The sequence below is a fragment of the Camellia sinensis genome, chromosome 1, assembly GCF_055761805.1.
Source record: "Camellia sinensis isolate YWXY chromosome 1, ASM5576180v1, whole genome shotgun sequence".
Lineage (NCBI taxonomy): Eukaryota > Viridiplantae > Streptophyta > Magnoliopsida > Ericales > Theaceae > Camellia > Camellia sinensis.
Window position 1 is genome coordinate 134,393,825 of NC_138961.1, and position 25,362 is coordinate 134,419,186.

General features: G+C 34.9%; 1 protein-coding gene across 4 annotated transcripts in view; it reads left to right on the forward strand.

The window, feature by feature from the left end:
• Positions 1–14,010: 14,010 nt before the first annotated feature.
• The window catches only part of LOC114282506 (RNA-binding protein 2), a 28,201-nt gene continuing 16,849 nt past the window's right edge, over positions 14,011–25,362 (forward strand). For 3 of the 4 annotated variants that reach the window (XM_082884711.1, XM_082884717.1, XM_082884714.1), the window contains exon 1: positions 14,044–14,298. In XM_082884711.1, the coding sequence (XP_082740837.1) occupies positions 14,211–14,298 (88 nt within the window). In that variant the 5' untranslated portion in view covers positions 14,044–14,210. Of the gene's footprint in view, positions 14,299–25,362 lie in introns of all 4 variants that reach the window. The other variant, XM_028225185.2, reaches the window with a different exon arrangement.

Below are 25,362 nucleotides of genomic sequence, written 5' to 3' on the forward strand. Positions count from 1 at the left end.
GCATCTTATGGCATTGAAAATGTATATTATTTTGAGAAAAATGGTGAATACTTAGTAAATTTGGGTAGAGGGTGTGGTTACAATGTTAAGTTAGCCTGTGTGTCATTGGTGAAAGACTAGAAACTTGCGCGGATAGGTGTCGAGCCTTCCGGTTAATACCAGTAAAAATGACAAATTGGTAGTACGTGTATAGTCTACTTGCAGATACATACCTAGAGATTCACAGAGTGTATTTACAGTCTGGTTTTCTATTAAAAGGAAAATGTTTCATAAATGGTGATATAAACCCGACATTGTATGATTTTGAAAGAGATATAAAAAAAATGTTTTGTCACGAGCATTGCATATACATTTCACCATTATATCTTTGTTAAGATTCATACGCTTTGTTGGATTATTTCTACTGGGCTTTGACTCACTCTATGTGGGAAAACCATTTTCAGGTGCTGATGATATGCGTCCGCCAAGGCAATAGCTTGGAAGGACTTGGAAACAGAGCTTCATTTTGTTTATTTTTTTTGTATTTATTTATACAAGCATAGGGCTTTAACTGTATAGGATTTTCTATCCATTTTGTTATAACCAAGCACTGTCTTGGAAAACTGTAAGCCTTTAGGGCATTTCTTTTACTTGTAGTTCATTCTATCATGTAATATATGCTATAGATTCAGAGATGGGCTTTTGAATATATATTCGCATATATTACTCTTTTGTAAACTTAATTGGAACTTAATGGAATAGGATTACCTTCTTATTGTTGTCATTTATTAATATTGGAGTTGGGTTATTTTATTTATTTCGGGGCGTTACACATGCTTTCTGAAAAGATATATAAAATGCTTTGGCACGAGCATTACATATGCATTCTCCTTATGGCTTTGTTAAGATTCATACATTGTGTTAGAGTATCTGTACTGAGCTTTGGCTCACCTTATGTGAAAAACCATTTTTAGGTGCTAATGATATGCCTCTACCAAGATAGTAGCTTGGAAGGACTTGGAGCCAAGAGCTTCTCTTTTGTTATTTTTGTATTTATTTTGTACAAGCCAGGGCTTTATTTATTTGAGTTTAAACTCTTTTTTGTTGTAACCAATCATCGTCTTGGAAAGTTGTAGCCATTAGGGCATTTATATAGCTGTTTGACTTTTATTTCATATCTTTTGCTCATGACACATGCTATAGATTCAAAATTAGGACTTATGAATGTATTACTGCATGTGTTACCCTTTGTAAAATGGAATCATATGAATGAAAGGATATAATGTTCGGAAATGTAGTCTTATTTAATAGTTGTCATGGAAAGAATGATGGTTATTATTTAAGGGTGTTTCACTTTGCTTAGCCCCTAAGGCTCCCCTAAGCCTATAAATACATCCCTCGTCCTCCTCTATTTTCAAGGGATTGAGCACTTAGACTGATTTTGAGGGAGTTTGAGAGTGAAACTTGACCACCTAACCCTAATTCCGAAAATACAAACCTTAAACAGCAGCTTTGACATTCAAAAGTACACCTAGGTTTGAAACAAAGTGAATCTAAGTGAAGCCAAACTTGAGGGAAGCTTTCAAGCAAACAAGTGGGTAAGTCAAACCCACTTGTTTCCACCTTGGCTTTTCTCCGCGTTCTTCAGTTTGATACTCAAACCAGTGGGTAAGGCATCATTTTCTGTGTTTTAAATTACGATTTGTTTTCATTGTTTGATACTGATTAGGATGTTAGTTCATCATAATCATCATGTATGATAGTTATGTTTTTGATTTATTTTGCATGTTTTAGTTGAATATATGTTAGGAACATGTTATGGTTAGTTTAATCATCATGTAAACATGCATATAGCCCGGTTTAATCATTGTACAATATTCAACATATTTAATTCTTTATTTGTTAGTTTCTCTTTTATGCATGAAATCATGTTAGAACCCTTAAATCGGACTTAGGTTCATCTTGTGTGTGTTTAGATGCATGTTTAGGATCATATGTAATGTTTAATTGATATCTTCAAGTGAGACGCTTGGCATTTAGGTAAGTTTCCTTTCTCTTTATAGCATGTGCTTGCTTCTTGCATTGTTTTTCAATAATCCAAGTCTATATGTTTTTCTATACAAAATTGTTTAGTTTGAATTTTTTTATGAATATTATTTATTTTAGGTTGGATTCATAGCCATAGATTGATAAAATCCACTCTTTTATTAAAAATCTTTATTTTTGGAAAATATGGCTTTATTCCTTTAATCTAAAATAAATTATACTCATTTTATTCAAATCACTTTATTTTAGATAAGTTAAGGGTTTTAGGCTTACAATGAATTTGTATGAATAATTAACCATAAAATCATAAAATAGAAAGTTAGTAGAGACTAATTTTCGGATTGGGTAAAATGAGGTGCTATCATTTAATGACTTTTCTCTTTTGTACCTAAGCTCTCAAACCTATAATTTTTTAATGACAGATTAGTCTTTAACTTAGTTTTCATTATTAAAAGTTTCTTAATTCTCAAAATTAAGTGGCGACTCTTTATTGGTTAAAGTGAGTTGGTGTGGGAAACGAACCTTAAACTCAAAAAAGACACAACACCCATAACTCCACCGTGGCTTCTTCTCTTTCACCATCTCCTTTTCTTCATCATCTTTAGATTTTGTATGTTTCTTCATCATTTGGTATATTTTTTTATGGATCTGGCATCACCATTCATTGGAAGCTGTCGGTTTTAATCTGTTGTTTTTCGTCCGCCACTGATCCCACTGTTGACCTTACTGTCATCTTCTCTTCTCGTCGATCTATGCCATCTCTGTCAGTTCCAATCTAATTTATATATATATATTAGTCGCAATTTATACATCTTGGAGTTTTTCATGGATCCATGGTTGTTGATATGTTGCAAGGAGAGATAAAGTTGTTGAAAAAAAAGTTTGATAACAGTGTTCCACTTTGCATATCTCATTCCTCTATATATATATATATTACTTTTATTCCATATGCGCTGAAGATTCTACTTCTCGGATGATATCATTGATAAGAATCAGTGATGAAAATGTTTCATCAAACTAATAAAAATGTTTCAAAATATTATCATTTCTTCTTCAAACTTTTGAAACATGCTTGGTTCTATTTGTGTGTGGATATATGATGTATTCAACATAAAAAATTGAACAGATCTAGACGATAAGAGATTTTGAGATTAAACAGATAGAGGATTTTAGGATTTGTACAGATAGATTTAGACAAGTAAGAAAAAAAATTAAATAGATAATAAAATTTGGACAAATATATTTAAACAGTTAAGAGAAAAATTTGAATAGAAAATAAAATTTGGACAAGTATTTCAATAGATAGGGAAAAAAATTAAATAGATAAGAGAAAAAATATGAATAGGTAAAAATTTAAACAGATAGTCAAAAAAATTCAACAGATAAACAAATTCAACAGATAGATTAAAGGGTAAAATTAGAAACAAAATATCTATTAAAATATTAAATGAATTTCTCACCTCAATATTTTACAAATAGTGGACTTTTCACCAAGAAAAAAAATACCCTTAGGACCTAATATCTTCCTTAGATTAGACTTTTCAACAATTTTATCAAATTTTTAATATTTTTTTTAAAAAAAATTATATTTAATAATAAAAAAAAGGGAATTTTTTTAATAAATTCTCTTTCTAAGAGTTTTATTCCATCTAACCCATATTTTTTTTTTACTATTCCATTAGGTTCTATTTGAGGTAAGAAGACCAAAACACCCTCTATCTCTCATGTCCCTATTATATTTTGAAATCAAAACCGGTCATATTCCATCGTCGCTCCATATTCACTCCCCAAATCATTCCTTCCCAAAACTGTCACTGTTGCAGCAAAAACTCCCAAACCCTAACCCTAGGTTTCACATCGCTTCACCACCATCGCCCACAATCGCCGGCGGCTGGTATTCCATTTTGATCCACCACTGCAAACATTTACATTGATTCAATATTACCAACTGTGGTTCGTTCATGGACAACCATAATAAGAAGCAAATGTAAGCACCCATCCTTTCACCCTATGTTTTTCTTTCAATTGAATCTAAATAATTGATGTAAGCATTTACATTACCTAGTTATTATTGCTATTTTTTGTTGTCATATGCTATTATTTTGTAATAACTCCCTATTTTCCCTTCTTTTGTGAATGTTGGTGTTGTTGATTGTTGATGGTGATCAAATAATTAGAACCCTTAATTTCTGATGTTTTCTCCCCCATTTTTTGGTTCAATGTGAATTCCTACACAGATAATGTAAATATTTAATGACCGACGTCAACATTCACGTTATGTACCTAACTGATTTAAACATTTACATGATCTGTTATTATTGTTGGTTTTTTATTGTCATATACTATTGTTTTGTAATAAGCTCCATATATACCCCATTTCTGTCAATATTGGACTTGTTAATCTTATTGATTGTTGATGGTGGTCAAATAATTAGAACTCCCTAATTTCTTATTATTTTTCCCCATCTTTTAGTTCAATGTGAATTTTTTTACATCATCTGGTTATATGTTGTTATTGAGTAACCCTTGATGTGAACACTCACTGTAGACACCCCATTTTTGACCGTCCTCAAGACTTGGACGTCACCGTTTGAACACTCGGTGATCATCCATGTTTGTGTCCGTTTGGAGTTCCCGGAGGTCTCGGCTTGCGCGCCTTGCCTCAGGACCCCCGAACTCGACTGTTTAGTGTCTGGTTTTGCACCAAACACTTTTGTTTTGCCTTAGAGGGGCAGGGAATGCCTTGTGAGACATCCCCATACACCACCGGCAGTGGCTGGAGGCCACCGGCTGGTCTTTTTCTTCCATCGACAATTTTGTTTGTCGGTCGGCACACTTTATTGCCGGTCGGCATAATTTGTTGCCGGTCGGCACTGTTTTTTGCCGAAATAGCATTTTTGGGCAGCCGACCACTGTTCCTCCACTTTATGGAGATATTTTGTGCCAGCTGTGATAGCTGGCACCAACTCCTTTCCCCTCCATACACGTGTATGGAGGGATTTCCCTCTAGCCAAGCTTGTTGAATAAGCTTTGCAAGAGGGAGTCCTATAAGAGAGAGGCTTTCCTCTTGGTTCTAGGTTAGAAAAACAGAAGCAAAAATCAGCCTTTAGAGATATAGATACATATTATCTCTATACCTCTCTCCCTTTCCCTTCTTGTGTGTGTTTCTTGGCCCAAAAGGTGTGTTTTACCTTACTTTTGCACCATTACACACACCATTACACCTTATTCCGAGATTGAGGGACTTGGAGGAGTTGTATCTTGAGTTTTGGACTGGTTTTGATCCAAAGAAGGAGGCTAGACCATTGTTCTTCAAGGGTTCTTCAAGGGTGAGCATCTTCCCTTTTATTCCCCAAACTTGCATTGGTTTTCTACCTATTTTGTTTATTGTTTTGGCTCTTGTGTATAACATAAAAAAGGCTCATATTTTCCTGCTCTAGCACTTTCATTAAGGTCACTTTGTGGTTAGAGTGCAAACTCATCCTCATAGGCCTTGTTTGGTCTATTTTGGTGCCTCTTTGATAAGGTTTTGTTCACTTCAGTACTTTGATCTTTTCATCACTAAAAATCAGTGTATTTTAGTGTCAAAAAAGTTGGTTTGAAGTCTTGCATAGGGGAGGGACACCCCTCTCCCTTTATGGTTTTGTTTCCTTGCTTTTTGGGCTCAAGAGGGTAGCATGTGTGCTTGATGTTTCTTGGCTTCATTCCAGCATTTTTTTAGGCATCTTAGGTCATATATAACCTCTGTTTTTGGTTGGATTTGGGCCTCTTTGTATGCTTGTAATATTTTCTTTGTATTGCTCCATCTTGCTTAGAAATACATATCATGATTAGGCCATGATTCTTGTGAGAATTGGTTTAGTTCCATGAAGTTCTTAGTGTTGTTTTTCCATGCTTAAGGTTTGTTGGTTATCCATTTAGTTATGCTTGACATGTGTGTTAAGGTTGCTTTGTATTTTAGCTTAAAAGCTTTGAGCATGTTGACCTCTAATATGTATGTTTGTGATTAACCCTCATGATTCAACATCATCTAAGGACCACATTTTAGCCCAAGAATCATGCTTGTATGTGTGCATGCATGGTCTCTTTAATGCCTTGAGGGTGTGTCCTCTTATGCCTAAGAATGAGCCTTAGTGCATATACTTCATGGGAGATGTTTTAGCCGCCATATTAGGAGTCTTGGGGTCCTATTTTGCATGCACAAATTCTGTTTTTTTTGCTTGGCTTTGATCATGCCATGAGAGGTCGTGTTGGTGGGGGTAAGTTGTCTCCTTGTGTGCCTTAGCTTTGGGACCATGAGTTTGCTTGTTAACATGAGTTGATTGTCTATCATTTTGAGCACTCTTGGCCACTGTTTTGAGAAGGGTGAGGGCCTGCCCCTTTGCCATTTTAAGCCCTCTTGCATGCTTGCTCCATGTTTGTTGCATAGTTGTTCCATTAAGCTTTGTAGCACATCAATCCCATAGTCAATTTGGTCCATGTTTATATCATGTTTGTACCTTGTATGCTTGATATTATACATTTATCATGTTGGTTGCATAATGCTTGTTGTGCTTTACATCTTGATGGCATGATACATTTGAGCCTTGTTGAGCATTACATGCATTGCATTTACTTGGTTTGGGGTGTCAAACTAAGTGTGGGAATCAAGGACCATTCATACTTCAAGTGATGCAATGTGCCTCGATTCCCGGTCATCGGGACCTTTGACTCCATCTTGATAAGGCCCCGGTTTTCATGTTGTTTGTTGCATACATTTTCATATCAAATGGCAAATTCGATCTTTTGACCCACCACGTACCATTGGTGGTTCAAGGATCGAAAGTCATGCTTCTTTGAGTTCAAAATATGATAAGAAGTAGGACCATGCTTACATGTGTCCAAAAACTCCATGCTATGCACTGTCTGTTCTCTGTTTGCTGTCAAATTGTCTTCTGCAGGAAGTTTCTGCCGACCGGCAGAATTTAGTGCCGACCGGCACTATCTGGAATGCCGATGAATCCGATAAAGTGCCGATGGGAATTTTGAAGTGCCGGTGGCAATTCTGTCTGGCCGGTGGTGCTCTGCAGGATGCAAGGAGCTTGTTCCAGTACTTTGGCAATTTTCAGAAAGACAAGGCAGTACAAACAGAGGCGACAAGAGTATAGTACGGGTTTTCCGGGCAGGACGGATTCGAGCATACATCATCCGCGCACCCCGAGGCAGAGGCTGTGGCCACCCTCTTCTTTCCTTTTGCTTCCTTTCTTTTAATTAATTAGAGAAATTTTGTAATAATTTTGTTTGTTCATTATTTTGGGACTATAATATTAATTCGAACCCTCTGAGTGAGGGCAAACATGTAATAAGTGTGGGTGAGTGTGTGTATGTCTTCCAATCCCCATTTCTTTCTTCCCTTTTATTTATCTGCTTATAATGGTAGATTAGGGCATTTTTAAGATTAGCATACCTTATAATGTGCATGCGTGCATTCATGCATCTGTTGGCATGCACCGGGCTCGGTACATCATACTAACCGCATTCGTATTTTCAAATTCCAAAATTGAATACATGAAACAGTTGGTTGCATATCATATGCCATGTTTAGGTTAACCGAGCCTAACTAAAATTGCATCTTGTATGTGTTGCATTAGGCAAAATAACATGAACTAGGACACGCACATTTGCTAACTAGTTTATTGTTTTGGCACGGAGTACGATGTAAGTGGTTATGCTTTAGCATCCAATATGCGTGTGAATGTTGCCATAAAAGTATGCTTGCCATGCGGCTAAGTGTTTACATGAGATAAATTGCTTGAATGCCTATGAGTGGAGGTCAAACTGCTTAAATTGGGATAATGCGTTAAAACTATATTTGTTTTAAGCCCACTAGATAGTGGCAAAACCGTCTTTTCTAAAAAGCCCACTTGAGGGTGGCAAAACTTGCATTTTAGCCTACTTGCGAGTAGCAAACCATTTTCAAAATAAACATAGAATGTTTTGTTCCAATTTGGGCAATTTGGTCTATACTTGTTTGCTGCGCGCATAACATAGTAATCTTAGGCTAATAATTGGAGTAAGAATACATAAACGTTTTCAAAATCAGATATCACGGTTAGTAGAGGCCGGTCTTCGGACCGGGCGAAAGGGGGTGCTCATAGCTGACCTTCCCCGATCGTACCCAAGCTCCCGAGCCGAGACAACTCCGGTGATGACGGACATGTGGCCTTCGGCACCGAGTCAGGGTTTCCTAAATTTCCCCATTTTAAAATATTTAGGTGGCGACTCTGTATCTGGCAAAGCAGTCCATGTTTGGCACTACTTTTTCAAAAATCTGTTTCTCAAAACGATTTGCCAGATTTGGACTCTTTGGTTCAGATTAAGAACCGTGACACAAATCGAGTCCGAACCGTAGCGAGGCCCACGCGGGCGCGTCTACACTCACATCAAGTGCCTAATTGATGTAAACATTTACATGATCTTGTTATTGTTATTAGTTTTTTTTGTTGTCATTTTCTATTATTTTGTAATAAGCTTTCTATTTTTCCCATTCTGTCAATGTTGGATTTATTGGTCTTGTTAATTGTTGATAGTGATTAGATAATCAGAACCTTCAAATTTTTGATTATTTTCCTCCCTATTTTGGTTCAATGTGAATTACTACACAAATAATGTAAATATTTACATCATTTGGTGTTAGAGATATCAAATGTAGTGGGTAAAAGGATTCAAGTTATACCTTAGGTGATGGAATTCGAAACGATGAACCTTGTGGGTAAATCACGTACTTCTTTAATCACGAACTAAGAACACCCAGCAATGGGGTGATACCACAGTATGAGTATCACATACTCTAATCACAGTGCAAAGGCTGAATCGTTCTCTAATATGGGAGAGAGAGTATGGGAAAAATGTTATGGGTAAAAACCACATAACATATCTGATGTTTTATATCATTCAGATATATATAATCAAATATATAACCATCTATCCATATCTCCTATGGATGTAGATAGATAGAAAGTTATCCTAACAAATAGGATAATCAGGAAATCAAATTCAAATTACATGGGTAATTTGAATAGGCCATGGGTCATGTCACATAGGCGCCCAAATCTAAGTCTAATACCCAGCCTAATTTCCAACATCTCCTACTCGCACATGAGCTGGCATGACGCTGCCACATCTCTATCTCAATCTCCTAAAATATTGAACAATCCCATACTAGCCAATGAACCATGCGACTGCTGAGAACACCTACATATGGGAGCTTTATACTAGAAACTCAAAATGAGCCAGCATAGAGACATCAACCCAAAAAAAATAGAAATAGTGTCTCATATACCCTAAACCCATCTAATTACGCCGGTCCAAAAAACATCTCTAATCCCTCAAAAGAGCATGTTTGACCCTCTCAATTCTTGTAATATATTCACACTCAATCCGCCTCTCATACAGAGCGATGTGAGTTATCGGTAGTGAATATACAATAGTGGTGTAATACTAGATGATCTTCCCTTTGCCCTCATGCCATTTAGTTTAGGATTGACCGCTTTCCCAGTGATGTCCCTTAAGGCCGAATCATAGTTGTAGCAATCCCGATTTTGACCCGTCTCTTATGGTGTTTCGGGCTCGGGTTGGTATGGTTTTGAACAGTTTTACATATCTTAGTTTCCCTTGTATTCCACTTATTTTTTGTTATCAAGTTATGGTGGTGTGTTTGGAGAGTTGTATCGGAAGTTAATTCTTTCATGTGTTTGCCACTTCGCTGAGTATGTCGGGGGTCAAGTCACCCTTTATATGGAATCTTAAGGAAATGCATATTCTAGCAACCTAATGAACGACGAGTTTGACCCTGACCATGATTTTACCACTGAATCTCCTCAACAAGAGAGTCAATCTTTATCATTCTCTCCTAAAATTATTACTCAAACCACAAAGATATCACAATGCAAAGGGAGCTTCACCGTAGAGGAAGACATGATGCTCATATCTTCATGGCTTAATATTAGTGTAACGAGTTGAATCAAATTGAATTTATATGTTAATGTCAGTTGGGAATTTATTTTAAATTATTAAACTCCATTCATTTTGGACCCAATTGATTGAATCGTGACCCGTTAGTAACCGTGTCATATTGCTGTGGTTTTATTATTATTATTTGATTACCATAAAAGAGTTGTGAATATTTATGGTGTGTACCATTAAACAAAATATATTTTGTGGTGAGAAAATATTATATTTACTTTTGTCATTAAAGATGTTGAAATGTATTTTTTAATTGATATATATATATATATGTATATATATATATATATATATGGTTAGATATTTGTTTAGTTAGATATTTGTTTAGAAAATATCTATAAATAGAACCTAAATAGATTTTTTTGTCAACTTTTGGGTTCTTGTCATGAGAAAAAAAAGAAAAGGGGTTCCAAGTTAGTTTTTCTTGGGTTTGATCTAGTGTAAGTCATTTTTGACCCCTAGTGTTTTAGATCAAAACGTAGAGGGCGGAAACGGCGTCGTTTGGCTCCGAACAGATTTAATTTCTGTTGCTAAAAAAATTGAAAGCTTCTTGGCTTGAGCTAGGGATTTTTCCTACACTTCTTTATACACTTTTACTTGATTATATGGAGCTTAGAGTTGTATATAATTTAATTAGAATTTTTGAAAAATTTGTGATTTATTTGCTTAAAAGAGAAATTTTGAGAAAAAAAGAGTTGATGCCCAAATTGCAGAAGTGTAAACTTAGAATATGTTTGTAAGGTTATGAAAGAGCGATGTTTTAAATTTGAACAAAAACGGATTCCGATTCAATCGGTTTTGAAATTTTTACCGGTTTGTGACCAAAAGAGCATTTTTAAAGAAAACAAAGGAATTATGTTTAACTTTTGGGGATTTTGATTAAAATAGGATGTCATAGTTGAATAATGCTTAGAGAATGAGTTTGGAAAGAAAATGATGTTTTCTTGGCCATTAACGGTATTATTTTGCTTAATGTTTATGTTGGAATAAAACCGACACGGTTAAAAATGAACCTTGAGAGGTTACCAGACGTGATTGTGATATGAAAACTAGTATAGTTGTTCATATTTGATGAGATGTGGAATAGATTGTATTTATCTGAATTTTTAAAATTTAATTGTTTAAATATCTGTTTGGAAATATCTATTTTGGGCTATCAGTGGATGATAGCCATGATTGTTGTAGAAGTGCATGAGACTTAGGTAAATTGAACTACATTCCTCATGTGTTATATTGGACATTGCATTACATTCATTTCATTGAAAATGTATCTATTTTTGAGAAATGTTTGGAAATGTATTTGTTTGCGAAAAGATGAATGCTTGGTGAATCTGGGTAGGGGGTGTAGAACTGTGCGGTTAGGTGTCGAGCCTTCCAGTTTACTAGTAAAAATGACAATGGTAGTGCATTAGGGCCTACTTGCAGACACTCACCTAGAGATTCACAGAGCCTGTATTCATGTAACAAATATGGTTTAAAATGTAAATGGTTTTATATCTATTGTTGCATCTCAGCATTGCATGCTTTATAAAAAGAGAGATAAACTGTTTTATCATGAGCATGGCATGAGCATACTCCTCTTCAGTCTTGTTATAGTTCATATATTGTGTAGTATATCTCTGCTGGGCTGTGGCTCACCCTGTAAGGGAAAACCATTTCAGGTACAGGTGATATGCCTCCGCCAAGGCATTGAATTGGGAGGACTCGGAGCTGAGTCTCCATTTTTGTTTTATGGTTATTTATTGAATGTAAGCTCAGGGCTGTATTTGTGTTGAGTTGAAACTTCATTTTGTGTAATCAAGAATATTCTTGGATAAATTTGTAAGCCTGTAGGGCACTTATTATCTACTTGGCTTCCATTGCATACTTGTTGTAAAATGTATGCTTGGGATTGGAACTGAGGCATTGAGATGTGAACATCATGTATTTGGCATTTGGGATTAAATAGAAATGGATGTATGGAACAATTAGCTGTACATATATGTGTTTGTCTATCAGGTGGGTTTGTTGTCTAAATAGATATACCTTGCCCAAATTTTTCGGAGCGTTACAGTTAGCTTAGATCCAATTAGAGGAAATGAGCAAAAGTCAAAGGCATAATGGTTAAGAGTGTGGGAGAGCTTCAACAAGTAAAAAACCTTCGATTATGAAAGAACTCAAACTTCTCTAATGAATCGTTGGTCGACAATTCAACTTGCCACAAATAAATTTTGTGGATGTTTTGCTCAAGTTGAACGGTTGAATCGAAGTGGTTCGACTGAAAAATACAAGGTATTACTAGAATTTAATTTTGTACCTATAATGAATATATATTATTCATTATGTGATAGTGGCTATTCTTTAATCTATTTTTCATATTCGGGATGCAAAAAAATTGTACAAAGACTTGTATTTATCGAACTTTCCCTTTGAGCATTGTTGGAATAAATTGAGATCCCAACCAAAATGGATGGAAGATACAACAACGAAGAAGCAAAAAAACACAAAAATGTATCTCCGGCAACGTCTACCCCTTGTACACCAAATTCAGTAAATTTAGGGGACAATGATAACTATGATGTTGTGAAAAGACTAGCAAGAAGGAAGGCCGCAAAGAAAAACAAAGCCAAAGATCTTGGAAATAATGTTACAGAGTCGCCTTTTGTGAAGCTCTTAGAAGAGATAAAGGTAAAGAACGACATAACAAACGAGAAGAAAATAGAGATATTTGAGAAATCTTATCTTCAAGAGGAACGAGGATTGAAAATGAAGAAAGGAGAGAGGAACGAAGGATTGCATTGCAGGAAAGTAGGGAGGAAGAGAGAATCATGTCAATAGATACAAGTATGATGCCTCAATTGCAACCACAATATATTCGCCAACGTCAAATGCAAATCCTTGGAAAAAGGAATTAATTGTTTCTATTTAGCTTTGAAACTATGTTTTTATTTAATTTAAGTTTGGTTGTATTTTATTTTTGGATTTGTTGGCACATCTTGTATCAATTGAGGTTTCTTTGCTGAGTTGTCATGTTGCTGAAAATAGAGATATTTTGTGATGTTTTGAGATAGTTTCAGTTGGGGTCACTGCTTGTTGTTGTTGATGGTTTGTCAAATAACTAAATTCATTACATCACTTTTATATGGCTTGTTGCTAGCACATTTTGTATTGTTTTATTTAGAGTAAAATATGTCCGTTAGAGAATAATACCGTTTGAAAATATGACCATTGAGAGAATATTACCGTTTGAAAATATGACTGTTGAGAGAATATTACCATTTGAAAATATGACCGTTAAGATAATATGATTGTTTGAAAATATTTTTTTATAAATAATTTAATTATATATTTTAAATAAATAAATATTTGCAAATGTCACGTAAATATATGCAACATGTTATAAAAAGATTGTTTATTTATTTATTAATGTTTATAATAGTTTTCTTTTAAAAATTAGTTAAGTTAGTTTGATTGGTTAGCTAAAATAAAGAGCATGATTGGAGTATACACTAGCTAAACTAGTTAGGCAAAATAAAGAAGGTAGTTTTCTATGTACTTTGAGAAGACATTTTAGAAAAAATGGTTAAAGATGCTCTAAGAGCATCTCCAATGGTAGTAGGCATTTTACCTATCTAAATATTACTATAAAGTATACATTTTATTTTGCATGTCAACTGTTTCATGTTTTTACTCCAACCATGCTCTTTATTTTAGCTATTCATCTAAATACTATTAATTTTATAGAATGCCACGTCAACAACAAAGATGGAGGGAAATAATCCTAATGATTAAATACATTTTGCCTAGCTACATGTAGCTAGTGAATGTGGACTGAGCCAAAATGCCTAATCATATGCCTAGTGCATTGGAGTTGAAAAAAGTGAGTCACATTAGACATTTTGACTAACAAGCATTATATGCCTAGTGGGTTGGAGATGCTTTAAATGAGTTATAAATTTACTTCATAGACTTTTTAAGTTAAAATACTCCTAAATAGGATTTATCAATAAAAATTTCATTTAAAAAAAAAGAAAAAAAAGAAAAGGATGGGAAATGTTTCTCACATATTTGTTTTGCTCGTTCAGTCGCTCACTCTGCAATTGGTCTACTTTCCTTAACGAATCCGAAGATATCGAACCAGGCTGTCCTTCCGTTCTTTAGCGCTCTCTCTCTCTCTCTCTCTCTCTCTGCGCTTACAGGAAATGGCGGATGCTTACTGGAGATACGGCGAAAGTAGGCAACAGGCCAATCTTCCTCCTCTCATCGGAAAACGCCCTCGCTCCGACTACGGTACCATCTCCATCTCTCTCTCTCTCTCTTTCTCTCTCTCTCTCTCTCTATATATATATATATATATAATGTACCTGTGTATTTGCGTGTCTGCTCATTATGTTTGATTTTTCTTGTTGTGGTGATTGAAGATGTTTTTAGAGCTGTTATTAGGGTTTTGGCGTATTTCTCGGTTTATTTTCCGAGGAAAAATGTAGATAAGTAAGAATTTTCCGATCTTTGATTTTCTCTTGTCTGGGTTATGAAATAAAACTATGATTTGAAACAACTGTTGACTTAGCGGGGGTGAGCTTTCAATTTCTTTGCATCCAAATCACCATAAAGTTTAAAATTTTGATGTTCTTGTTTTCTCCCCTTTGGTAGCAAGGAAATGTGGAGTGTAGTGGGATATTAATTTCTGTTCAGCTGGCGTGTTATTGGATTGATGCATATTTTCATCTCTCTCTCTCTCTCTCTCTCTGTATATGTGTTTGTTTGTGTATCTGGTTTTGGATAAATATATTTGCTCAATGATTTTTAATTCATTTTGTCCTTTTTTCTATTGTTTTTTATTTTCTTTTGTGTATCAAATGCTAGTTCACCTATGAATTGCACACTATGTACACACGGACATATATGCATATGTTCTAGATTATGTGTTTAATGAGTTGAATTATATGTTTTTTATTTTTTAGTTTTTTTAAGCAAGCAATAAAAGCCTTTCTATGTTGTTGGCATGCTAATGTGTGCCCCTGCAATCAAACTCAAGTTTTGGCTTGGTCTCGATACATTTTGACAACCTTACTAATGGAAAAAAGGGCAAGATGCTGTAGCAATCTATCTTACTAATAATACTAACCAAGGGCCTTTTATATGCCAAGACATTGTAAAGCTACAACTTAGAGTAGGCCTGGCCTTCTATGAAATCTAATTTCTTGCACTTTGCACACCTTCACTTTGACTTAAGTTTCGCCTTGGTTCTAGTTTCAATTGTGACAGTCAAAAGTTTATATAGTTTTGGTCAAATTTTAGTGCCAACCTTGCATCAAATATAGCTCACATCAACTTTGATGGGGTGTAGGCATATGAGGGGATAACACTTTCACACCTAAGTTTCACTTTGATGCTTGAGATTTCCTCTTATAAATGCATTAGTTAGTTATATGATTAATTTCTGTACATATTCCAAATGGAAGTTGATAGAGAGATGGCATTGAAATTTGACCAGAACTACAGTTTTTTTTTTTTTTTTTTTGAAATTTAACCCATAAATTCTAAAATCAGAACTTATAGACCAACTAGTCCTACAATTATTTTAATGAACACACAAGTCCTTATTTATGTAAATTGACACATTTACCACTATTTTTATGATATGGTCAATTTGAAGATTCTCTTCTTAATTTTAGTTGTTTGTCACATTTCAAAAAAATACACTATGGGTTTTTTTAGTCACATTGTTGGTTTGGACAAATCACATTCCACATTAAATTCACCCAAAATGTAGCATGCCCATTATGGAATTAACCCTTATGCCCATAGTTGTCAAAACGAGATTGAAATCGTGAATCGAAATGGCCTCGTATCGAATCGTTAATTTAATCGAATCGATTCGTGAATCGTAAAGATTCGGTTATTTTTCTAAATTACTTAGAAAAATATATCTACACACTTGAATGTTAAATATATCTTACGAATATGAAATATTTAGACTTAGATCAATGAAAATGTTGTTTTGAATGATGATCAATGAAGCATGGACACTCCAAAATCAGTGTCGAGGCGGTGTCCGACACGGGGACACGCCGAGGACACGTACGGGACAAGTCAGATGGCGTGTTCCTTTAATTTAATGATTTTTTTGTAAGGGACACAGCGGGGACACGCTTGTTCATATGGGGACACGGCAGCGACACGCGTGTCCATTTGGGGACACGGCATGGGACACGACGGGGCTAATTTTTTTTTTTTTCCCCTCTTATTTAGTGCTTTTGTGAAGAATATTGTTGAATGTTAAATGTTGAATGTTTTCCCCTTCTCGTCTTAGTTCTTATTATCATTTATTATGACTTTTTTGTTAATGGATGATCTATTAATTTGTTTAATGTAATGGTTTTATTTATTGAATTAATGTTACTATGTTAGTGTTAATTTTGATTTAGGATGAATATAATATGAATCTACATAACACATAGAATAAATAAAATAAAATTCACCATGCCCTCTGCTATGTCTGTGTCTCCATTTTTGAAAATTGCGGTGTCCGTGTCCATATCTGTGTCTGTGCTTCATAGATGATCACATAGTTTAATAGGTAATAAGTTAACAAAGATTACTATATAAGATCACTATCTTACATTTTCCTTTTTTTAGATATTTTTATCAATCATTCTTAATAAAGACAGTAAACAATGACAGACTCTCAATTTTCAAAGTAATAATAATTTGACAACAATATTGATATTTGGACAATAAGCATACATGCTTTTCTAAGTAATAATGACCAAATAATAAGAAATAATTATTTAGGATATTTTGTTTTAAAGTATAAAACATTTTAAAAGGTATAACTGGCTTCACTCATGTAATATTAAATTATATTTAATCTAAGAAAATAATAATAAATAATTCATGGTGTAAGTTATTTTAATCTTAAATATCTTTAGAAGATATATTATGATTTAAAAAAAAAAAAATGAGAAGAAAGGTTAAAACAATGTTTAATGATCACTCAAATAACAACAAATCATGTATATATATTGATTATTTTGGCATTAAACACTATTAGAAGTTGTGTTATGTCATTTTTGCTAAAAGGAGAAAAAAGGGGTTGAAAATATGTCGGATATGATAATTTCAAGTGTTGCATGAATCGCAAAAAGTGAATCGAACTGTGAATTGATTGTGAATTGTGCGATTCACTAGAGATTCACTTCCAAAATAGATTCACCCATAGATTCATATTGATTTTGCAAAAATTGTGAATTGAATCGTGAATCGTAAGATTCTTATGCCACATTTCAAAAATCACATTCCACATTCAATCCACCCAATTTGAAGATTCCCTCCTTAACTTTAGTTGTTTGTCACATTTCAAAAAAGTACACTAAATAATTTTGTAGTCACATTGCTAGTTTGGACAAACCACATTCCACATTCCACATTTCAGAAACCACATTCCACATTCAATCCACTTAAAAATGTAGCATGCCCATTATGGAGAAAAATTATTAAGTACTCTCAGAGTACCATGTGTTCATACTCCTTCACCAACCATCATTCACCATGCTTCCTCATGTTCCTCAATCACTCAACACAGTCATAATAGCACTCCTTCTCCACCAATCATAATATCATGGAGCGCCACGTGGCCGTGCTCTAGGAGTACCCAATAATCACTCCATTATGGAAATCAACCCTTATGCCACATTTCAAAAACCACATTACAAAAAAAAAAAAATAAAAAAATAAAAAAAATAAAAAAATAAAAATGAGCCCAACAATTAGCAAGGGAAAAAACGTCTTAACATGATACAATAATATATTAAACATGATCTCATAGAAAATACCAGTCTATATAAAAAAAAAAAAAAGGACCTCATGGTATACAGTTATGAAGTGGGAGAATGATAGAACTGAGAAAAACCTTAAGAGTTACAGATTGGTTAATAAGGAGGTCAAAAAAGTAGTGAGGGAGACTAAGTTGAAAGCCTATGATGACCACCTATACACTGGACTAGATAGTAAGGAGGGAGAGAAGAGGACATACAAACTTGCTAAGATAAGAGAGGATAACAAGAGATTTTAATTAGGTTAAGTGTATCAAGAGTGAGGACTCCAAGGTGTTGTAAATGATGAAGAGATAAAGGAGAGGTGGAAGAACTATTTTGAAAAGCTGTTAAATGAGGAACATGGAGGTAGGTCAAAAGGGGAGGAAGTAAGTAGTAATAAGGAAAATCGGGATTACGGGTTCTATCGTAGGATTAAGAACTTTGAAGTGGAGATTGTAATTAAGAAGATAAAATTGAATAGGGCTTTAGGACCCGATGATATTCCTATTGAAGCTTGGAAATGTTTGCGTAAGAAGGGAGTTGTTTGATTGACTAGGTTGTTTAGCAAGATTTTGTTGACTAGAAAAATGCTAAAGGAGTGGATGAAGAGTGTTTTAGTGCCAATGCCCAAAATTGCAACACCTATAGAGGAATCAAGCTAATGTGTCATAAAATGAAAGTGTAGGAGAGTGATGGAACGTCGATTGCAAGATATAACAGAGGTCTTAGAGAATCAACTTGGGTTTATGCGTAGAAGTCTCTGATCTTCTTCTTTCTAAGGTTCTTCATATTTACGTCGCGAGTTCACATAAGAATGCTTTTTCCGGTGCGCACGAATACTATGATCTAATATTTTGAGGAGAGTAATAGAAAAGTATAGAGAAAAGAAAAGAGACATTCATATGGTTTTTATCGATCTTGAGAAAACATATGATAGAGTGTTTTGGGATATAATTTGGTGAGCTTTTTTTTTTTTGAATAAATTATAATCTGGTGGGTGTTAGAGAAGAAAGAGGTGACAAAATGTTACATTGATGTGATTAGAGTTATGTATGAAGGTGTGGTGACCATTATTAGATCGCTGGTTAGAGAGATGAGTGAATTTCCAATTACTGTAGGGTTATACAAAAGATTAACTTTAAGTCCTTATTTTTTTTTTTTAGTTATGGATGAGTTGACGAAAAATATTCAGGACGGTGCCATGGTGTATACTTTTTGCAGATGATATCGTGTTAGAGCAACTCCAACCACACTCTCTACTTTTCACTAGCTAAAGTACAAAAAAAGTACACTATTTATTTTACCTAATCACTTTAGCTATTGTGTTCTCCAATCACGCTCTTTATTTTAGCTAATCATTTAAACTAACTTAATTAATTTTTAAAATAAGAAAATATTAATTGTTGATATTTTACTAATATAAATTTGCAATATAATAAATTTGCCCATACAAACATACAAAACCTTAGAATGAGGAGAAAAAAATACAAAATACAAAATAAGTTATTCCGTAATTCATCAAACAGAATTGAAATAACATATAAAATTGCTACATACACACACACACACGCACATATATATATATATAATATAAAATCCCAAATCCAAGATATAAATATACAAAAATCTAAAATATATACATACGTAATTGTTTGGAGAGCCTCTGGGGATCTTCAATTGTAGTCACCAATAAAATAGGATGGTAAAGTAGCTAGCCCAATAGCTAGTCCATTGGAGCTCAAAATTAGACTTACATTGGCTAAAATGCCTAACAAGCCTTGTTTAACTATCCCCTTGGAGATGCTCTTAGTGGATGAGACTAGAGGAGTTAACACTAAGTTGGAGACTTGTAGAGAAGCATTTGAATCTAAATGATTTAGGATAAGCAGAACTAAGACACAGTACATTGAGTGTAATTTTAGTCAGTGTTGTGAAAAGCGTGCCTAGGCGCAAGGCGTAGCCAAGCACATGAAGTGTGCTTGAAGGGGCTCAAGGCGAGGCGCGTTAGATGAGTCGCGTGCCTTGGACGCGACTTGGACACGGGACGAAAGGCGCAAGGCTCGCGCCTAAGCGGGCTTTTTTTGTTTTTTGTTTTGTTTCTTTTCTGATGCTGATCTAACGGCTGTGTTTTGTCTTCGAAAGACTCCAACCACATAGGATTACAACTCATACAATACAACTCAACCCAAATCAGTATACGACTCAAATCCCTAATCTATCAAAGATATTTGTGTCGTCTTTTCCTCTGGGCTCCTCTCTCGACTTCGACTTCGACTTCAATTTGGGTTAGTGCTGCTTTTTCTTCTTCTTCTTCGCTGTTTGTTGTTGGGCCTGGGTGATTCGAAACAATTCGATTCGAATTTTTTTTTTTTTTTTTTTTCTTTCCCTTCTTTGTTGGTTTTTGCTTCGTTGACTTGCTTTGTTTTTTTTTTTTTTTTTTTTTTGCTTCTTCGACTTTGACTCTCTCTCCTTCTCCTCTTCTTTTGCTTCGCTGGTTTTTTTTTTTCCTTTTTCTTCTTCGCTGGTTTCTGCTTCATCGTCTTGCTCTGTTTTTTTTTTTTTTTTGCTTCTTTGACTTCGACTCTCTCTCTCTCTCTCTCTCTCTCTCTCTGTGTGTATGTGTCTCTCTTCTTCTTCTTCTCCTCATCCTTTTCTTCTGCTTCGCTGGTTGCTTTTTATTATTTATTTATGCTTCTTCGACTTCGACTTCGACTTCAACTTCGACTTCGACTTCGACTCTCTCTCTCTCTCTCTCTCTCTCCTTCTTCTTCTTTGCTCTCTGTAGAATATAGCAGTGTTGCTCTCTGTACTTCTTCTTATTATGGTAGTGAAAACTGCAGCAATCACAGTTGAGTCTTTGTTAGGGGAAAAAAAAAATTATAAATAATTAATTCATCACATCAAACACATTACATTATACTGAAATTATATTTCATTTATTTGTTGTGTTGTGTAGTAGAAAATGACATCTAAAAGTAATAAAAAAGACCCCGCGTGGCAACATGCACATTTGGTAGAGCCTAATAACTCAAATGAGTTAGAATGTAATTTTTGTAGCAAAATATGAAATGGAGGTGCTTATCGGGTGAAACACCACCTTGTGGGATGTTATAGGAATGTCACTGCCTGCCTGAAGTGTCCACCTCATGTAAAAGAAGAGATTAGAGAGTTCATGTCCAAAAAGAAGACGCAAAAAGAACAAATGAATATGTCGCCTGATTTTGATGACATGAATATGGAAGATGAAAATGATGACGATGATGTCGAGATCAATCCACGCCGTAAGTTGATAAGTAGCAGTAGCCATGGTTCATCCAAATTTAACCCAAAAAGGCCAAAGAGAAAAGAGCCTATGGATGTTTACTTCACATCCAATCCCAATTCAGTGGTGAAAAATCGAAAAGACCAAGCAAAAGGGAAGCAAACAAAAATTGATGAGAGCTCGGGCAGTGCAAAGATTTGCAAGGTAGATGTATGATGTTGGTATCCCTTTTAATGCAGTAAATTATGAGTGTTTTGGACCAATGATTGAAGCCATTGGGCAGTATGGTCTTGGTATGAAGCCATCAACTTACCATGAAGTGCGGGTTACCCAACTCAAAAAAGAGGTGAAACATACTGAAGATTTGATGAAGAATCATAAAGAGGACTGTGCAAAATATGGGTGTTCCGTAATGACTGATGGCTGGACTGATAAGAGAGGGAGGGCATTGATTAACTTTTTGGTGAATTGTCCAAGAAGAACCATGTTTGTTGTGTCAGTTGATTCTTCTAGCTATTCAAAGGGTAGACAGAAGCTATTTGAATTGCTAGACAAGTTTGTGGAGAAAGTTGGAAAAGAGAATGTGGTGCACGTTATCACTGATAGTGTTGCAGCTAATGTGTTGGCGGGTAAGAATCTTTCCGCCTTCCTTACTTAAAAATTCTTTACTCATAGTTTGTTTTGTAGGTAAAATTTAAAAACTTGAAAATAATAATTCTTTGTTACATTTAGGGAGGTTTTTGGAAGCCAAGTATGAACCTTTGTATTGGACACCATGTGTTGCTTATTGCTTGGACTTAATGTTAGAAGACATTTTCAAGATACCCTGACTGAGAAAGACATTTGAAAGGGATATTGCAGTACATGGCTAGATTTATAACCGCCCTACTTTGCTAAACATGATGAGGCTCTATACAAATCTCAAGAATTTGATCAAGCCTGCAAAAACTAGATTTGCAACCGCCTTTCTGACTTTGTCTAGGATGCATCAACACAAAAAAACAATATGAGAAAGATGGTCACCTCCGAAGACTGGACCTCAAGCAAATGGGTAAAGGAGCCACAAGGTAAAAGAATGGCACAAACTTTGTTGATACCTTCATTTTGGAATAATGTTGTGTTTGGCCTTAAGGTCTCGGGTCCTTTCGTCAAAGTGTTTAGATTGGTTGATATTGAGAAGAAACCTCCCATGGGATATATTTATGAGGCAATGCATAGGGTAAAAGAATGCATTGCAAGTTCGTTTGATCATAAAGAAGAGAAATATAATGAAATCTTCGGAATCATTGACAAAAGGTGGGATGTCCAATTGCATCGACCTTTACATGCAGTTGCGCACTTTCTTAACCTAGAATTCTTTTATCCAAAAGCGTTAAGAGGTGCAAAAAGATCATTAAGTGATGAATGAGCTTTATGAATGCATGCAAAGGTTGGTTCTAGATGTTGCTGTTCAAGATTTGATTACTAATGAGATAAGTATTTATACGAAGGCTGAGAGTTTTTTTGGCAAGTCTGTTGCGATTAGGCAAAGATATACAAGGGCACTATGTAATATATTAGAGACTCATAGAGTCTATTTTTAGTAATACTTTTCAAACTCAATACTTGGTAACAATTATTTCTAACTAGTGATTATTGCAGTTGATTGGTGGGCGTCATATGGTTCTAAAACCCCAAATTTGCAAACTATTGCCATAAAAGTCCTTAGCCTAACATGTAGTTCATCGCGTTGTGAACGAAATTGGAGTGTATTTGAATATGTGAGTATTTAACATTCTAACTAATTTTTGGTGAATTTAAATCTTTTTTATTCTCATTATATATAATTTAATATCTTTTTAATACTTGCAGCTTCATAGCAAGAAAATAAATAGATTGGAACGTCTCAATAATTTGGTGTTTGTCAAACATAATAGAACATTGAGATCTAGATATGACATGCGCAACACTCTTGATCCCATATCTTTGCGAAATATTGACGAAAGCAATGAGTGGTTGCTTGAGAGGATGGATGCAGAATCAAATGAAGATAATGAGCCATTGTTTGATGATGATGATGATGATGAATGCTTGACGTGGGCCACTGTTGCTAGAGCTTCTGGAGTAGAAGAAAGTAGTCATGCAAGTAGAGCAACAAGTTCACGCTCAAAGGCATCGAGGATATCTAAATCATCAAGATTAATTCCACTTCAATTAATAGATGAGGAGGAGGCGGGCTCAGATGACACAGAGGAGGAAGATGTTGAGGGATATAAATCAATTGATGTAGAAGAAGATGATGGTTTACTTGCCATCGATGTTGAGGATGACGATTGACTGACCCAACCTAACCTTTCTTATGATATTGATGTTTTGAAATGTTAAGACTTATATTAGTATTTGTTGGATATTTATGTTTTGGATGTTTAGTTTTTATTTATTTATTTGGTTGAATGTGGATTATTTTATCTTTGAAAATTGGAATGCTATGTAATATGCACTTCCATGGCTTTGAGAATTATTCTATTATTTGCCTTGATTACTTTTTATCTTAAAAAAAATTGGCTTAATACTATGAATGATTAGTCTATGTTAATTTATCTATTTTTAACTAGGATTGTGCGCCTTGCTTCAATAAAGCTTGCGCCTCGGCTTGCGCCTTGCGCCTAGGCCCCAAGAGACTTTCAGCGTCTTCGTGTGCCTTGAGCCTTTAAAAACATTGATTTTAGTAACACTAACAATGGAAGTAGAGAAGAAGTGAAGATTGAGGACCAAGCACTACCTAAGAGTGAACATTTTCGTTATTTAAGATTGATTATTACAACGGCTAGAGAGATTAGAGTGGATGTGGTCCATAAAATTAAGGCGGGATGGCTTAAGTGGAGGAATGCGTCTGGGGTATTGTGCGACAAACGAGTATCCACTAGACTAAAAGGAAAGTTTTATAGAACGACTATTAGATTAGCGAGGTTATATGGAACGGAATGTTGGACAACTAAGAAATAATATGTAGATAAGATGAGTATTGCTGAGATGAGGATGCTAAAGTGGATGTGTGGCAAGATTAGAAAAGACAGAATTAGGAATGAGTATATTCGAGAATGGATAGGAGTAGTACCGATAGAAGATAAGTTGAGGGAGAATAGATTGACATGGTTTGGTCACGGAGACCAACATAAGCAGTAGTGAAGAGATGCGATACATTGATGGTAGATGGAGGTGTTACGGGAAGGGACCTTGATTGACGTGTGCTAATGTAGTAAATAGAGATATGAATTTCCTTAATTTGACTAATGATATGGCCTTTGATAGAGTTGAATGGAGAAGAAGGATTCATGTAGTCGACCTCATTTGATGGGATTAAAGGGTTGGCATGGTTTGGTTTTGGTTTTACTGTATGTGTTGTTTCATTCTTTCTACTTTGTGTAAATTTATTGTTTTTTTTTTTGACCCTTTTCTTATTTAAGATCAATAATGTGAGAAACTTGTAGCTTAAATTTGCATTTGATGGGGGTGAATCTTTGGTTACTGAAACACCATAAGTATTTGTTTCTCTCTTCATTTTTTCAGTTACCTTAGCAAGAAAATGGACAATGTGATGAGACATGGGATGGTTTGTTTTCTAGTTGATCTGTCGTCAAATTAATGCAGTGAGACATCAAATTAGCAAGAAATGGATTGTCTGATCATGAGACATGGATTTTTTTTTGACTGGTTTAAATTTTCTTTGCTATGTGTGATTAGATATTTTTTGACTTCTTTGCTATTTGTGATTACTCTCTTTGTTGTTGATTGGTTTACTTATCCATTGATTGTTTTACGGGCAGTTTTGATGGCAGTTATGGTGTGAAAAATACAGAAGTCAGTATTGTGTCTCTTTACTAATAATTGCACTTCTCCATTGAGCAACAAAACTATTCCATGGAATGCCAAAACCATCATTTATGAATGGAACGTTTTTTGCTTGGTGGGATGGTAAAAGTTTGAGATGGAAGACATTTCCAGATCTGGTCGTGGGTATTGTCAATTTCTACTCTTAATGGCTTCTTGAGGTTTGAGCATCTTGATGATGAACCGATATAATTCATATTTTTTTTTGATCAGCTACCCACTCTTTGAAGAAGGCCTTTGATTAATACTCAATATATTATTTGCTTATACCTTTTTTGGGAGATGTCATGCAGTCATGCAGACAATTATTTTTTACTTGCTTGGCTTAACATGTTAGGTTAGGTTTCATGAATAAGCTTGTCGATCTCTATCCATCTAGCACAGGATAAGTGTATAGCACAC